Source organism: Etheostoma spectabile, chromosome 12 (assembly GCF_008692095.1).
Source record: "Etheostoma spectabile isolate EspeVRDwgs_2016 chromosome 12, UIUC_Espe_1.0, whole genome shotgun sequence".
NCBI lineage: Eukaryota > Metazoa > Chordata > Actinopteri > Perciformes > Percidae > Etheostoma > Etheostoma spectabile.
The window spans coordinates 10,287,267-10,302,832 of NC_045744.1; the positions used below are offsets into that span (position 1 = coordinate 10,287,267).

Genomic DNA, 15,566 nt, shown 5'->3' on the forward strand with positions numbered 1-15,566 from the left:
GCACTACATTTACCAGCTCACGCAATATCAGTTACTGTATGAATATCAGGTTGAGGCAAGAAATCCCAGCTTCATACGTGTATATACTCTCATTCAGGCGAACATAATGTCTCTCATGCCCCTCCCCTATTCTCCTTCAGAGAAGCGTGCTGTGTTCCTCAAGTCTCTAGATGATGTCATTGGAGAGGAGAAAGGCATGATAACTTTGCCATGCGAGGCGTCAAAGCCCAGGGTTTCTCCAATATGGAGAAAAGAAGGTAAAGTCTTGAAGGCTGGATCAAAGTATGAGCTCCTTCACACAGGCAAGTCTTTGGGACTGATCATCAAGGACATCACCAAAGAAGATGCTGGAGAGTATAGTTGTGATCTTGGAACTGAGGTTTCTAAAGCAAAGGTCACTGTAAGAGGTTGGTACTGTTATTTGAGTTGAGTTTTACAGTGTTAGCCATAATACATATTGTATTGTTTTGCATCTTCACCAACTATGCTCTCTGTCCCAAATTTAGAGTTAAGCATTGGAATTACCAAGTGGCTGAAGCCAGCTGAGGTGAATGAGGGAGAGACTTGTAGCTTTGAGTGCATCTTATCTCGTGAGAGCACCGATGAGTGTTCCTGGACTCTTAATGGCCAAACTATCGCAAATAAAAGCCGCTTCAAAGCCACCAGTAAAGGACGCAGGTACATTCTAACCATTAGTGATGTCACCCCTGCTGATGCTGGAGAGGTGGTCTTTAACATTAAAGATCTGAGCTCCAAAACGACATTAACAGTTGAAGGTAAGCTACTTATTTAATAGGCCTAGACAGAGCTACAAAAATATCAAGGTACTAAAATGAACGTGTTATCATCCCTTTTTGCAGGCAAAGCTTCATCTGTGTCTAAAGGACTACAGAATGTTAGTGCTGTTCAAGATGAAGATGCCGTATTTACCTGTGAGGTAACACAGGCTAGTTCCACTGTAAGGTGGGCCAAGGAAGGCAAAGCCATCAAAAAGAGCCACAAGTATGACATTAGCCAAGAGGACAAAGTCATGAAGCTGACCATCCATAATGTCTCTGCTCAAGACTCCGGAGAGTACAGTTGTGAAGTTGTTGGAGGTGCAACCACTAAAGCCAAGCTGGAAATTAAGGGTATGAAAATTCCATAATTTACCTTCTGAAAGAGCTATTCATTTATTTATTAAATGTAGAATCATAGGGTTCTGAGATAAACATATTTTCTGAATCCATAGATTGAATATACAATTTCATACTTTCTTTTCTTTAATTTTTTTACAGAGCCAATCCATCAATTTACCAAAGCACTTATTGACAGCCAAGCTGAGGAGAAGAGCACTGTGGCCTTGCTATGTGAGACTGCACAAACCCCATCCACTGTGATATGGCTTAAAGGTCACACAGAGCTCAAGGCTGGAGGTCGATATGAGATGTCCCAGAAGAAGGGGGTCCTAACCCTCACCATCAAAGACCTGGAGGAGAATGACACTGATATCTACACTTGTGACGTGGGCACTGCCAAGAGCATGGCAAAGGTGACAGTCAATGGTAAGAACTCAAGTATATCATTTTACAAATTTGGGTTAAATTTCTGTCTTGCAGAGCTGATCACTTTTATGAATTCAGTTTGAAGAGTTTTATTTTCTTGACAATTCCACTGTTAATGTATTTTGTGAAATTGTTTAGGTCAGTGAAATTAATGCCAAATTGACTTTTCTCATAGTTTGGTTTGGTTTTGCTTTAAAGACCAGTTGGTGGTTATAGTGGAAAAAAACACAGGATGCTTATTATTTTGAAGGGGAATCTGCTACATTTGTTGCATTTGTGTCATTCCTACTGATCTGCCTCATATACAGTGGAGCTTAGATCATAGCCCACTACAGCCAAGCCCCCTCAATGATATTCACATACTAGAGGGGGTTTCCACTGTCTTAGGGCGTTCTCACACTTGGCCCAGTTAAACCATGCTCAGGGACGTTTGACCCCAAAGTCTGGTTCGTTGCGCTAATCAGTTTGGTTGGATACGGGCACGGTATGCATCAGTATGATTGCTCAACGTGCCCGGGTCTGGTTCTTACCTCACAGATGAAAAGGAATTGTAGTCGGCCAGTACTGCAATGTAGTGACTTAAGCTCAATCTGGTCCTGATGTTTTATTCCAATGTGAGTGCAGGCTAACGGGGGAGTAGGGAGGGTGACAATAGTGCTCGGGCATTGTCAAAGGCAATTGGATCAAGTGTGAGTACGCCCTTAACTGTAAAAGAGCTAACTCCTAGAGACTCGGGGACCAACTCCGTGGTTGCTGGGGATCAGGACGTACGCACTTCCTCTCTCGTGAACAGTCTCGTACAAATCTACCCACAGTTTAGATTTGTCAAAAGTACCATAGATTAGGTTAAATTGTTACTAAATTGTCTGTATTTTCCTAACATAAATTTGTTTTGAGTATTTTGCAGTGTGAGTATATTTACTGAAAGATCTGCTTTGCTCTCTTGTTCAGCATTATAACATTCTCTTTGTTTAGGGGTACGTATTAGACACATCCACAAATCGTGAACGACATCCGCCAGCATGTGCAAATGATTTAAAGTGACCTGTTCTAAATGCATTGTACTGTTATGCAAGGACTGCACATTGCAAGATTTCCTTGGGAACCCCAAAAAGAATTACATTGTGTTGTATTGTAATAAGGGAGTTTGTTTTTGATTTGAGATAAAGTGCACTGTTGTAGATAAAACTTCATCAGAAGTGCATCGACCCAACTGTTGGATGGATGTTTTGGTTCCAACGACTAATTTTCAACAACTGGAGCACAACAACTCATACATCATCTCCATCTCTAATATTTTTTCCATCCTCCATCACAACCCAACAAAAGGCAACACCCTGATTTATATTATCAAGTCATTGTTCATTTTATTTTAGCCCTGCCTGCCAGTTTTAAAGAGAAGCTCAAGAACCAGGAGAAAAAGCAAGGGGAGACTGTGACACTTTGCTGTAAGTTATCAAAACCTGTAGACTGCGTTCAGTGGAAGAAAGGCTCTGAAATTCTCAAAGCTGGAGAGAAGTATGGGATGAACCTACAGGAAACCTCTTGTGAGCTTCAGATTAAGAATTTGGAGGTTGAAGATAGTGGAGAGTATTCTTGCATGTGCGTGGACCAGAAGACATCTGCAACTGTGAAAGTCAATGGTATGGATTCATGAAGTCTTTTTCAGCAACATTTTATATTTACATAAAACAAGTGTAAATGCTGTATTTCCCAAACAAAGGTCCACTTCTGTTGCCTCTGGCATGTTTTGTTTATATATTTGTTAAACTATTCATTTCACCTAATTTTGACAAGTATTGAAAACTTGATTGTACAGCATTACCGCCGACCTACATACAGAAGCTGAAGAGCCAGGAGGCTGAGGAGGGAGCAAGTGTTACTCTGCATTGTGAGCTCTCTAAACCTGGAGTTGCTGTAGAGTGGAAGAAGGGAACACAGGCTCTGAAGTCTGGAGAAAAGTACCAGATGAAGCAGAACGCCTCTGTAAATGAACTCCTGATCAACAAAGTGGTGCCAGAAGACAGTGGAGACTACAGCTGTGTATGTGGAGATCAGAAGACCACAGGCAGCCTCAACATTAAGGGTAGGATGAGGATTTTTAAAGAGTCGGTTTGAGTAACATAATAAAACAACTGTAAATTACATGTACATATTTAGACCTGTTTGTTTTGGAGTCTGCATGTCATAAAGGATTGTAAGTTGTCAGTGTTGGTTTTCTATGTTTTGTGTTTGTTTTATTTGGATTTTTATATTTTATGTCATGGCATGCCACTGACTGCTAACCAGCTAATAAATGCTCAGCCCAACCAGTGACGTTCAAACAGAAGCTGGAGAGCCAGGAGGTTGAGGAGGGAGCAAGTGTTGCTCTGCATTGTGAGCTCTCTAAACCTGGAGTTCCTGTTGAATGGAAGAAGGGAACACAGGTCCTGAAGTCTGGAGAAAAGTACCAGATGAAGCAAAACGCCTCTATGAATGAACTCCTGATCAACAAAGTGGTGCCAGAAGACAGTGGCGACTATAGTTGTGTGTGTGGAGACCAGAAGACCACAGCCAGCCTCAACGTTAAGGGTAGGATGATTTGTGATGCAAACTTCTACAGTGTATGAATATGTGTCTTTGTAAATTAGAAAAATATATTTTGTGGTTTACAATGTTTTTGTTTTTGTCACTGCAAGAAATGTATTGTTCAGATTTAAAGACTACTTACTAAACATTTATAATATATATTATTATTTAATATATAATATTTGTGTTACACTTTGATTTTGTCTTGTTTTTAAGCACTTGCTTTTCCTATGAAATTTGTGTTGCAGTCTCTTTTTTTCTTGTTTCTATTTGCTGGCATACAAATTATCAGCATTCTCTGTGGATGTCTTACATTAGATTCGTCTGATGTTCCCTTCACATGTATGTGGTGGATCAATTGGTTTGATGTCTTTGCCTGGAGAGATTTGTGTGTTCTGTGCTGAGATCAGTTTGAATTTTGACCATTGTCTTTGGAAGATTTTTCATCACTTCTTCCACTCTTTTTCTTACTGTGCATTTGAGATAACAAAACAAACTAAAGAATGATGCAGCCCAAACTGACTACAATACCAAAGCAGATTCCCCTTTTTTCACATTGCAGTCTGTTAGCAGACTGTGCTTGTTGTTTTGTGTCTTCTGTTTTTGTTTTTATTGGTAGTAGTGTTGACCATGTGTGTATGCTGGTCCATAAACTGTTCTTGTCTATTTAAGCCAACACATATGTTAATTGTTGTTGGTGTATTGTATTTATCAACAGTGCTTGCAGATTCCTGCAATTGTTTTAGTTGTGAACCATTTTGTCAGGTGATAGTTAGTTTTAATTATGATGGTAAAGTACTCAAGATCAGATGATCAAGTATTTTAAAGCATTCTGAATTCAAATTGTTTCCTCTCAGCTCCTCCTTCAGCTACTAAACTGGAATCTAAGAGGCAGGAAACCAAAGAAACAATGAAAGGTATGGAAGGAAGATGGCGTTGTGCTGGCTTGATGTTCGGCTTTAAGTGCTCTGTCAATCTTGATAATGGCCTGTGTGTTGCGATGCGCAGCCTGCCCTTGAATTGGGCCTGTACCTTTTTGCCTATATACAGTAGGTTATAAAAAATATTGCATTTCCAACATTATTGTCTAGTTTACCAGATTGTTTAGGTTGCAGTTTTGTGTGCCTGTGCTTTGTCAGATATTCCTTCTGTCTTAGTAGGATTATGTTTTGCCTTTTTATGTGGCTTTTTTTTCCTCAGTGTTGTATTGCGGTGAATGTGGCATAACCAGCTAATTCGAAAACAGGAATAAGAAATAAGGACCCTTGTATTTGTGCTAAATGTGCTTGTAGCACGTTAATGGTTTGAGAGATGATACCTGTTGTTGGCTGGAGTTTACATGTGCATAGTTAACTTGTGTGTGGCATGATTCATTGTCCTTTATGTTATATTTGCGTGGTTTGGGAAGACTGAAGGTCTTTACATTTTTGGCAGTTATAAAAGCTGTGCTCAGGTGTTCAAATTAAATACTGTAGGTCTGGCATTATCACTGGTTGCTGTCATTATACTTTATGCATGTATTTCAGACAAGAACCCTGAAGTTCTGTTCATAGCTGATAAAGACAAGCACAAGAGGAAAGAGATATATGAGACGGTAGAAGGTAATTCTCTGAAGATTCTTGGCTTTGCTTGGTTATTTTGCCCATGTGCATTTGTAATTTATCAGTGCAATACATCATTCTTTTGTCATATTGCCTGCTGACTAATATTATCAGACAAAAAACTTGTTGGGTAGTGAATTGACTTACATTGTATCTTGTTGTTTCAATGAATTACTTTAAGGGTAAATATGATTTTACTCAACTTTTGTATTTATGAACTAACCTGCGGTATTTCATCTGCCTGCTGGTAAATGTGGCTTTTTTATTTACCAGTTCAATTTGATGATCTGCATCATTTTAAAGGTGCATGCTACTATTGTGAAGAGGAAAAAAGAACAAATCAATGTTAGCATCTGTGAATTTCTGTGGTCTCCGGGTTACTTTGTTGCCTGGAGGCTGAGTTATTGGTATGGAGCTAGTGCTGTCTGAAGGCAAATTCAAATTGTGGGCCGAATGTTGTGTTCAATTTAATAGCTATGAAACTGCCAAGTACTGGACAGACTCCTCAACAGCAGCTCCTTGTACAAGAGATTCAAAGAGATTCACGAGAGCTTGAAGTGGGAGCTGAAGGTAATGAGACATATGTTTGCATGGCTTTTGTCCAATACTGTGACATCTGTCATAATGTAAGCATGGTTGTAATGATGTAATTTCAGGCTTTCTTAACAAGAAAAAAGGAAAGTATAAAGAAAGTAGGCAGCTCAGTTTGGATTTACTGTTTGTGTAGCAAGCTATGTTACCTGATGAATGTCTAAAATATATAAACAAGGTGACTTTTGTTTTATTGTTAGCCCTTGTGTGTGTTGCTGTTCTGCCAATTCTATTATGTGGCAAGTACTGAATTTTGTCCAGTTGTTTAAATGCTTTGTTTACTCCAGTTCAGTGTTAAATGTTTACATTTTGATGCTATATGTTTATGGCACGTTGGCAGTACTGTGTTGTGTTGTTGCTGTGTGTTGGATTATTGAAAGAGCGAGAGGTTTGAGTTGTTTTTTCTTGTACCTTTATTGTTTTGTATTGCTTTCCGTTCTCACATCAGCATATCTAACATCAGAACATTGGTCTGTATCAAGTTATAAACAAGCGACAGTAGAATGGGTGTACTTTGTCATTTGTGTTAATGTAGGCTTTACTGTCCCTGATTGGATATTGTTTTGTGGTCACAGAACTCATCATTGTAAGATTTTGAGGTTAATGTTGTGTTTTATTTCAGTTGAAAACACTGCTGCTGGAGTAGCTGCAAAACACAATACACAGAGGCAGGGGACCAAAGAGCCAATAGCAGGTATGCAAAGACGTGAGCACTTTATTGACTTATGCTTCTTCGTCTCCTGTCACATCCGACTTATTCTTTGCCTTGTTGAGTGCAGGTGTTCTGTCTCTACTGATGTTCCTTGTTTTCTTTTGCGTACCAGGTATGGAATATGTTTGGCTGTAGCTTGGTTTAGCTGCTGTAAGGGGTGGACAATGGACAAAAATAATTTAAAGTGAAATTTGTTTTTAAGGTTAGGTTAACAGAATGTCAGAATATGAATAAAGGAAGAGCTAGTATGATATTATATTTGATGCTATATGAATGCTTGGCCAATGCTGTTATGTGATGTTTTTCAGCTGTCCTCACCCAGCAGTTGCTTGTGATTCCTGTTTGTTCTTCTTGTAATGTTTTGTGGTAGTGACATTATTGAAAGAATAGCAAGTAACAGATTTGTAAGCAGCTATTATTATTAAGCAGTAGATAATTGTCAACAGTGGCCATGTTACTCAAGACTTGTCAGTTTGCAACTGTGTAATGTGCAGGATGTATTGCCCTGTGCTTAGGCTTCAGTCTGTAAATTGGTGTGCTGCTGCGTGGGTCATAAATGTTTACTTTGTTGAAAAAAAACAATTTTAACTCAGTGATTGGAAATACTGATGATGTGATACTGTTACACTTCACAAGTGTAAGATAAGAAAGTGCATTGTATAATTATGCAAGATGTTGCTGAAATATAGCATCTGTACTTTGCAATTATACTCACTGGATGAAGAGACTCTAAAAATGAGGTGTGTGGCTGCTGGCTCTGTAGGTACCATGTTTTTAGGTATAATCAAGCTTAAATGTTTTATCACAGCAGTGAAGCCACCAGATGCTCCAGTAGCTGTGACATTACTATCTAAGGATTCCAAAGAAGTGATGGAAGGTATGAACCTAACTTTTTACATAACCTACTATATGCAACTATATGGTTGCCATTTTCTACTGTGCTACTATTTTCTTTGTTGGACACGCTCTTGGTCATAGCACGCTCTTGGTCATAGCACGCTCTTGGTCATAGCACGCTCTTGGTCATAGCGCTGTCTGTATGATTTTTCAAGTACTACATTTCTTGTTGAACATTGCATAAAAATACATATCATCTAAAAAATCAAGTGAAAAGCCTTCAGCACTGTCATTTTAGAAAAATGAAAATCAAAGGACGATGGTATTGTGTGTGGCACATTGCTTTTGGTTTGTTGTCTTGTTCAGTCTGTTGCTGAAGATTTTCCATGTTTTGTAAGTTGAACTAAATTCTACATTATATGTCTACAAATAACTACAGTTACAGCAGATAAGTCAACTACATCAGTAGTGACCTCCAGAGTTGAACCTGAGAAGCAGGAATCCCAAGTTGAAGGTATGTGGTAGTGGTATAAGAAACTCCAGAAACAGTCATCAGTTTGCATTTAGTTTTTTAGGAGATTTCTTGTATGCTGGAGGTGTTGCCCAAACACATGCTGTGATAGCATATACTACACATTCAGGTTGTTATGCTGTGACATAACTTCCTTGTGTCTTGAGGGTTTTGTAGTCCGGCACATTTGTTCTTGTTGGCTGATAAGTTGGGAATTGCCTTTTGACAATTGCATTTAATTGGAGTCCATCAATCAAACCCCACTGTTTATTTAATTATTGTTGGTGTTTTTTTAATCAGCTGGGTAACATCATTTTTGCTTCATTTATCGTAAACTTCACTTTTATTCTTGCATTTGTGCTTTGTATTTGAGGTCTTATTAAATGATATAGATCTGCAGAGATTGAAAAGTTTGCTGTTTCTGCAGTCCCCCTTAAGCCATATCCTACAAAGCTGGATATTAAAGGGAAAGACCAAGATTTCTTATGTTTCCTATGTGGATTCTTGTATGCAGTGTATTCAATCTGGCTTGTTGTTGGAATTCCAGATTTGCTGTATTCTGGATTATTGTGTTCTCCAAATAGAAATAATCAAGAGCTCTGTTTGACATACCTGATACATGCTTGTTTTGAATAGGAATAGGGATCATTGGCCTTTTGCATCAGTGTTGCTGTGTGTCTATGTGTGTGAGTATATAATAAAGCAGCCATACATTTTGCTTGTTTTATTTTCTATTTTTGTTTTTACTTTTACCCTGCAGTTGGGTAAATTGAAAAATGATCATATTTTTTTATGCTGTAATCTTCATCTGGTATCTAATTTGAAAACATGTGAGTTACACACATCAACACCTTGTCTAATTCATTCAATTCCCAGTTCTTCCAGTCATAGTCATTCGAGACTTGGAGAGCCGGGAGGCTGAGGAGGGAGCTAGCGTCACTCTGAAATGTGAGCTTTCTAAACTTGGACTCCCTGTCGAGTGGAAGAAGGAAAATGAAGTCTTAACTTGTGGAGAAAAGTACCATATCAAACAAACAGGATTCAATTATGAGCTACAGATCTTCGCTTTGAGACCTGAAGACACAGGAAGCTACTCATGCTGTTTAGAGGACACAATAAGCTTTGCCTCTCTTGTAGTAAATGGTAGGATGTAGACCACGTCATCGTCTCATGCTGTCTTCTTCTTCTTTTGAGTCTTTCATTTCATTCTAAAACCATTCTTTCTAATCTCACTCATTCTTGGACATGTACGGTTGATTACAATCTGGTTATTTCCTTTCATTCATCAGCTGCCCCAGTTATTTTCACAAAAGAGCTTGAAAGCCAAATGGCTGATGAGACAGAGAGTGTAACCCTGCACTGTGAGCTTTCTAAACCTGGTGTTTCTTTGGAGTGGAGGAAAGGAGAACTTGGTCTTTGTCCTTGTGCAAAGTATGAAATTAGACAATTGGGCATTGGCTTCACTATAATCATGAGTCGCCCAGAAGATGCGGGGGGTTCATTGACAGTGGGCTGAAAACATTTACAAATAGCTGTGAAGGTTGCTTGCTAAAACCCGTTTGTTTTTGTGGCAAAATTTTTTACTAAAGTTTAAGGTCAAAAAACTATTTTTTTGTCATATGAGATTGATTAGAGATATAAAAAAAGGTATTCTTAATCTTAATTATGTTTGGGTTTATTTTCCCTCTCTTTTCCCCGAGCCCGCCCCCTTTTCAAAACCCAGTGCGAACCTTAAAAGACAGGAAAGGGGGGAGCGCATTTTTCGTGTGAACCCCAAAACCCGGAGAAGTTGTCTGGGGGTGTGGTGCGGGTGTGGCGTCCAGCGCAAAATCCCTGAAACAGGGAAACAACTGTATTTACTTTTTATCTAAAACGCAGGGGGGCTGATCAGGAGAATATCCTGTTTAAAAGGGAACCAAGGGGCTTCTGCCCCCTCCGTGCAAAAGGGGGAGGTCTTCCGCCCCCCTCTGGAGTCATCTTTTATTTTCCCACTCCCCCCAAAAATTGAAATTTAAGGCATCCAACCTTTTATCTGGAGTGTGTTTTGCGTTTCTTGACTTAGATGTTCTTCACTTTTTTTTTTTAAAAAACTTTTAGTTCACGCAAATTTTTATGTTGGGCTTACATATCTGTTTTTACATTTTCCCTCTTTTGGGGGACTTCCCCCAAACACACCCCTTTTCGTTTTTTTAAATTTACTCAAAAGACAGTCAGAAAAACTTTTTATTTAACCACTTGACCCAGTCACCAACTTAACTTACTTTGTCAAAATCTCGAAAATAGTAACGTTCGCTGAAAAATTTGCAAACAGAAATGAGGGGAACATACTGAAATTCTTGGAGAGCTGCGTTGTATACGAGGGTGAAGATGTCCGCTTTGAATGCCGCGTTTCTCATGAGAAGGCACCTCTAGCCCAGTGGAAACTCCAGGATGTCCCACTACAGAATAATGAAATGAACCTGATCAAGTCTGAAGGCCAGGTACACAGCCTCACACTCAGAGGCGTCACTACAGCTGACTCAGGAACAGTCACTTTCACAGTGGGTAACCACACTTCCACTGCTTCTCTGACAGTCAGAGGTAAGGGAACAATGCATTGTATTTCTCGGGAGGGAGAATACTTCCATAACATTTGGACTATTTGTTTGTCTGTATCATCTTCCTTGTGAGACACCTTCCTTCTATCTTTTCAGATAGCATGCCAAAACATTGATGCTTGTGATTTCCTGATGCTCTCTTTTCACTTTATACTGACTTGTTATCCATTAATCTATCTCACTTATATATTTGTATTAAATCTGCACTTTACTTTATGTTCCATCATATTTCTACAGTTAATGCATGTTCATGTTCCTCTTCCCATTGAACTTGAACTAACATTTCCCATTTACCTTTAAATATAGTATCCAAATTCAACATTGGTCATGCTAATCAATATATTCCTTGAAATTCTTGCTTTCAGCAAGTTTTCTGCACTTTTTTTTGACTGTACACTTTATTCAAATAACTTGATGCACAACATAAAAATTCACTTACTGATTGACAACATGCTTTATTATTCAATAATTAAAGTTTTGTATTGTTGTGACGTCCTGGAGGACTAGGTGTTTGTGTCCTGCTGGGAAAGCTTTGATGCATGTCATCTCCCATCTCTCTCCCCTCATTGCCTGTCACTTCTTTATTGTTCTCCCTACAATAAAAAGAAAAGTAAGCAAAATTATTTTTATTGTTCCGATTTTACATATTACATTTTTATTTTATCTTAGCACTCTTCCTTTGAATAGATTTATACATCACAAACACAAAAATGTATGTACATGGCCATTTAATGATTCCCCATATTCCATTGTATTTTGAAACAGCCAAATAATTTGTCTACGCACAAATGACTTGACGAATTTGATTGCTGATTTTTTTCTGATTCAGTCTTTCAGTGTTTTACCTTGAACTTTATAATGGAGCATATATAAACCAATAACCTTGCAGTTCTTTTTGGTCTCTGTTTTAAGCTTCTTGTTGGTATGAAATTGGTAGAATTGTGAGTATAAATAATGTTGCTTAAGAGTAAAGTGTGTTTTGTGGTGGCTGTATTTATCCACAACACTTTTGAAATAATTCATCCTAAATTAATAATGGTCTTTCTGGCAGCCACACCTGTACTATTCAAAAAGGAGCTGGAAAGTCAAGAAGCCACTGAAGGAGACAAGGCCACCCTGTCCTGCGAGACATCCAGCCCTGACTGCAAGGTGACCTGGCTGAAGGGCTCAACTGTGCTCACCCATGGGGAGAAGTACAGTATGGAGCAGAGAGATATCACTCACATCCTGGTTATACACAAGCTGAATGTGAAGGATAGTGGAGAATATACCTGTGACACAGGGGACAAGAAAAGTACAGCTACCCTGACTGTGAAAGGTAACAGAGCACTGCTTCATCTCATCTATTTCTCTTGTCTCCTCTTGTCTTCTCTTGTCTTCCTGAAGTTAATTTTACAGCCATCCATGCCATTAACAAGTGAAGCAGATTTTCTACTCAACATCTATTTCTCTTGGATTTCACAGTCTTTGGGTGATAACTGTGATGCCTTAGTTGGCATTTAGTTTGAGTTTTGCTTAATTATTCGATGTTGGCTACACATTTGTTTTTTTATTGCTTACTTTATTACTATTTGTTATATTGCAGATATAGTGGATTGATTTTAATGAAGGTTTGTTTGGTTATTAGATGCCATTAGAATGGTACATGTCAGAGTACTACATCCATGTTCCTGAGGTCAAACATGTGGCATGAGGTAGCCAGGTAGCAAGTAATATTAGATTCTTGGCCATGGATACACCTTCTTGATGCCTTTCCGGACGCTCAAGAGATATGATTACTGACCTCCCATCATCCCATTAACCCTCAGAGCATGTGCGCTTCATCCGAGAACTCTGCGATATCACTGTGACCACTGGGCAGGATGCTGTCTTTGAGGTTGAGTTGTCACATTCAGGCGTGACAAATGTGGAATGGTGGCTCGGAGACAACCTCCTCCAGAATAATGATCTAAATCAAATGACCAGCCAAGGCAGAGTGCACCGTTTGACCCTGAAGATGGTGACCACAGATGAATCAGGGGATGTTGCCTTTGTGCTGGGAGAAGAGAAGAGTGTGGCTTGTCTTCTGGTGGAGGAAAAACCCAAAGGTAAAGGAGATGACACGGTCACTAGAATTGTACTGCTCATGTTCATCTCTATCCACCACAAAACAGCCTTGTCTTGGCAAATGGAAATAAGCTGGTACCCTTATTTAGATGGGTTTTCCATTCTTTGCCTTTAGTGTTGGCTAAAAAAAGGAAATGCTAACACAAATATTATAACTTAACCATAAACTACTGAAAATGTTAAGTATTTCTCACAGATAATTTGCTTTAAACATTTGATTTATTAAATGTGACGGTTTTATAGGTTAGTTTGTTTGCTTTTTTAACAAACCTAAAGTGGCTTTATATTTCTGATATAACTGTCAGGTGTATATTCACTATGCTGTAAAATTTCTGGCAGCATATAATAGTCCCGCATGCATCCATTTATTTATTTATTTCATGGCTTTGAAATTATTAATGCCAAGGCTGTAAAGACTGGGAAAAGGAAAAACTGCATATAAATGCCACCATTATTAAATATGGTTTTGGGTTTCCCGTATTTACAGTTTTAATACTTGAGAAGCCACACAACACTGTGGCAGTAGAGGGCGAAACTGTCACTCTGGCCTGCACCATCTCTGACGCCAAAGCCAGAGTCACCTGGATCAAAAACAAAGCGGCCATCCAAGCGGGTCCTAAGTATGAACTGAAGAACAACGGAGCATTCCATCAGCTTCGTATCCACAACCTGGTGCCTGAGGACTCAGGAGCGTACACCTGTGACACAGGAGATGCACAGTGTGACGTCACCTTGACTGTGAAAGGTAAAGAATGATGGCACCTTTAAAAAAAATATATATATATATTTAAAAAAGTCTCTCCTGTTGATCAGATTCAAGAATGTGGACGGAGATAGGATTGAAATAAACAGCTGAAATATTCTTGGACTTCCACTCCCTCAACCACACCCAGTCTGGCATCACTGTGCATCAGCTAAACTTTTGTCTCCAGTCCCTAGAGATGTTTGTCTTGTCATCTCAACTAGCTGATGCCAAACTTTCCACTTCAACATCTGAAGCCAAACTTTTCCATTTTAAATTCTTACCAGGTGCCCCAGTGTTTTTCCGCAAAGAGCTCAAGAACCTGGACACCATAGAGGGGGATGATGTTACCCTATGCTGCGAGCTTTCTAAGCCGGGTGTTTGTGTCGAGTGGAGAAAAGGAGGCGTTGTCCTCCAGCCCAGTAAGAAGTGTGAGATGAGGCAGGAGGGGTGCATTCAAGAGCTCTGTCTTCGGAACCTGGAGCCGGAGGACAGTGGCTACTATACCTGTGATGCAGGAGACCAACTGACCACAGCTTCTTTGGCAGTGCAAGGTAGTCTATGTCAATATTTTTTTGTCAGTCCTCAGGTTTACTTAAAGCGTATTTGTTTGATTCTTATTGTATTCTTATAATAGTAGGTGTGTTGCAAGGTGTCATTTGTTGATGATATAATTCTGATAATGAGGAAGTTAGAAGCTTAGTGTATGTATGTGTTTATTTTTTCACTCAACAGTGAAAGAAGTCTTCATTGTCTGTGGTCTTAAGACCATCGACGTCTTTGTTGGGGAATGGGCAACCTTCTCTTGCCAACTGTCTGGTAGGGCACCTGGCAAGGTGCAGTGGTGGCTGGATGGGACCTTGCTGGAGAACAGCCCCTTTAGTGAGAATGGGCTGAGCCACGGCCACATCCACACACTCACCTTAAAGAACCTGGCCACAGATGATTCTGGAACTGTTACGTTCAAAGCTGGCAGTTTAACATCAACAGCCAAGCTCTTAGTCAAAGGTATTATACAAATATAATCAATAGAGATTGAGATAAGCAGTTTCTTGTTATTGACTCTGCAGAATTTACATTTTACATTTCAAATACTGCCAACACAGTATGGGTAGCTTATTTTAAATCAAAGATTGTGTTGTTTCATTACAATGTACAATTGAATTAATGGCAACATTTATCACCAAGTTCAACGAAATAGTATGCACAGGAGACTAAAATGTACCAAATCTTCTTTTCCATTTGATTGGCATTAACCAAATAAATAATAATAAATGTGATGCAATTCTTCTTGAATTGTGTAAGTAAATATACCACAAATTATGTTTTCTGCAGAGTTCAATTAAAGGTTTGAAGTTCATAGATTAATGGTGTATAGTTAGTGCTTCATCATGCATGAGCAGAATTGTTTCTCATTTCAATAATAATAATAATAATAATCTAATAATAATAATAATAATAATAATAATGCGGCAGATACATAGTTCCATGCTGTATGCTTTGATACAACCAAAACATACAACTGGGTGTAGCACCACAGCAACCTTTTATAGTACAAAGTAACACCTAAACCCAAACATATAAAATTATTCAGATGAGTCAGTGAAAAAAATATCAGTCTGTTTTAATTCAAACAGTCCTTCCGATGTGCTGTACGTTGGGCGGCTGACATAATAAATCAATGATAATCACGGTTATGTTTCTCACTTTTGAGAAACACAATGAATTTTAAAGGACAAATATTATCATCAAAATAA

General features: G+C 38.9%; 1 protein-coding gene across 16 annotated transcripts in view; it reads left to right on the forward strand.

The window, feature by feature from the left end:
* The window catches only part of obscnb (obscurin, cytoskeletal calmodulin and titin-interacting RhoGEF b), a 54,534-nt gene that overhangs the window by 20,401 nt on the left and 18,567 nt on the right, over positions 1–15,566 (forward strand). For 4 of the 16 annotated variants that reach the window (XM_032532038.1, XM_032532048.1, XM_032532041.1 and 1 more), the window contains exons 31-48: positions 141–407; positions 507–776; positions 861–1,130; positions 1,278–1,544; positions 2,921–3,187; positions 3,364–3,630; positions 3,849–4,115; positions 4,970–5,029; positions 5,639–5,713; positions 6,188–6,283; positions 6,927–6,998; positions 7,825–7,893; positions 8,293–8,367; positions 12,013–12,279; positions 12,770–13,048; positions 13,555–13,812; positions 14,097–14,363; positions 14,545–14,817. In XM_032532038.1, the coding sequence (XP_032387929.1) occupies positions 141–407; positions 507–776; positions 861–1,130; positions 1,278–1,544; positions 2,921–3,187; positions 3,364–3,630; positions 3,849–4,115; positions 4,970–5,029; positions 5,639–5,713; positions 6,188–6,283; positions 6,927–6,998; positions 7,825–7,893; positions 8,293–8,367; positions 12,013–12,279; positions 12,770–13,048; positions 13,555–13,812; positions 14,097–14,363; positions 14,545–14,817 (3,666 nt within the window). The remainder of the gene's footprint in view (positions 1–140; positions 408–506; positions 777–860; positions 1,131–1,277; positions 1,545–2,920; positions 3,188–3,363; positions 3,631–3,848; positions 4,116–4,969; positions 5,030–5,638; positions 5,714–6,187; positions 6,284–6,926; positions 6,999–7,824; positions 7,894–8,292; positions 8,368–12,012; positions 12,280–12,769; positions 13,049–13,554; positions 13,813–14,096; positions 14,364–14,544; positions 14,818–15,566) is intronic. The other 12 variants (XM_032532040.1, XM_032532049.1, XM_032532042.1 and 9 more) reach the window with 12 other exon arrangements.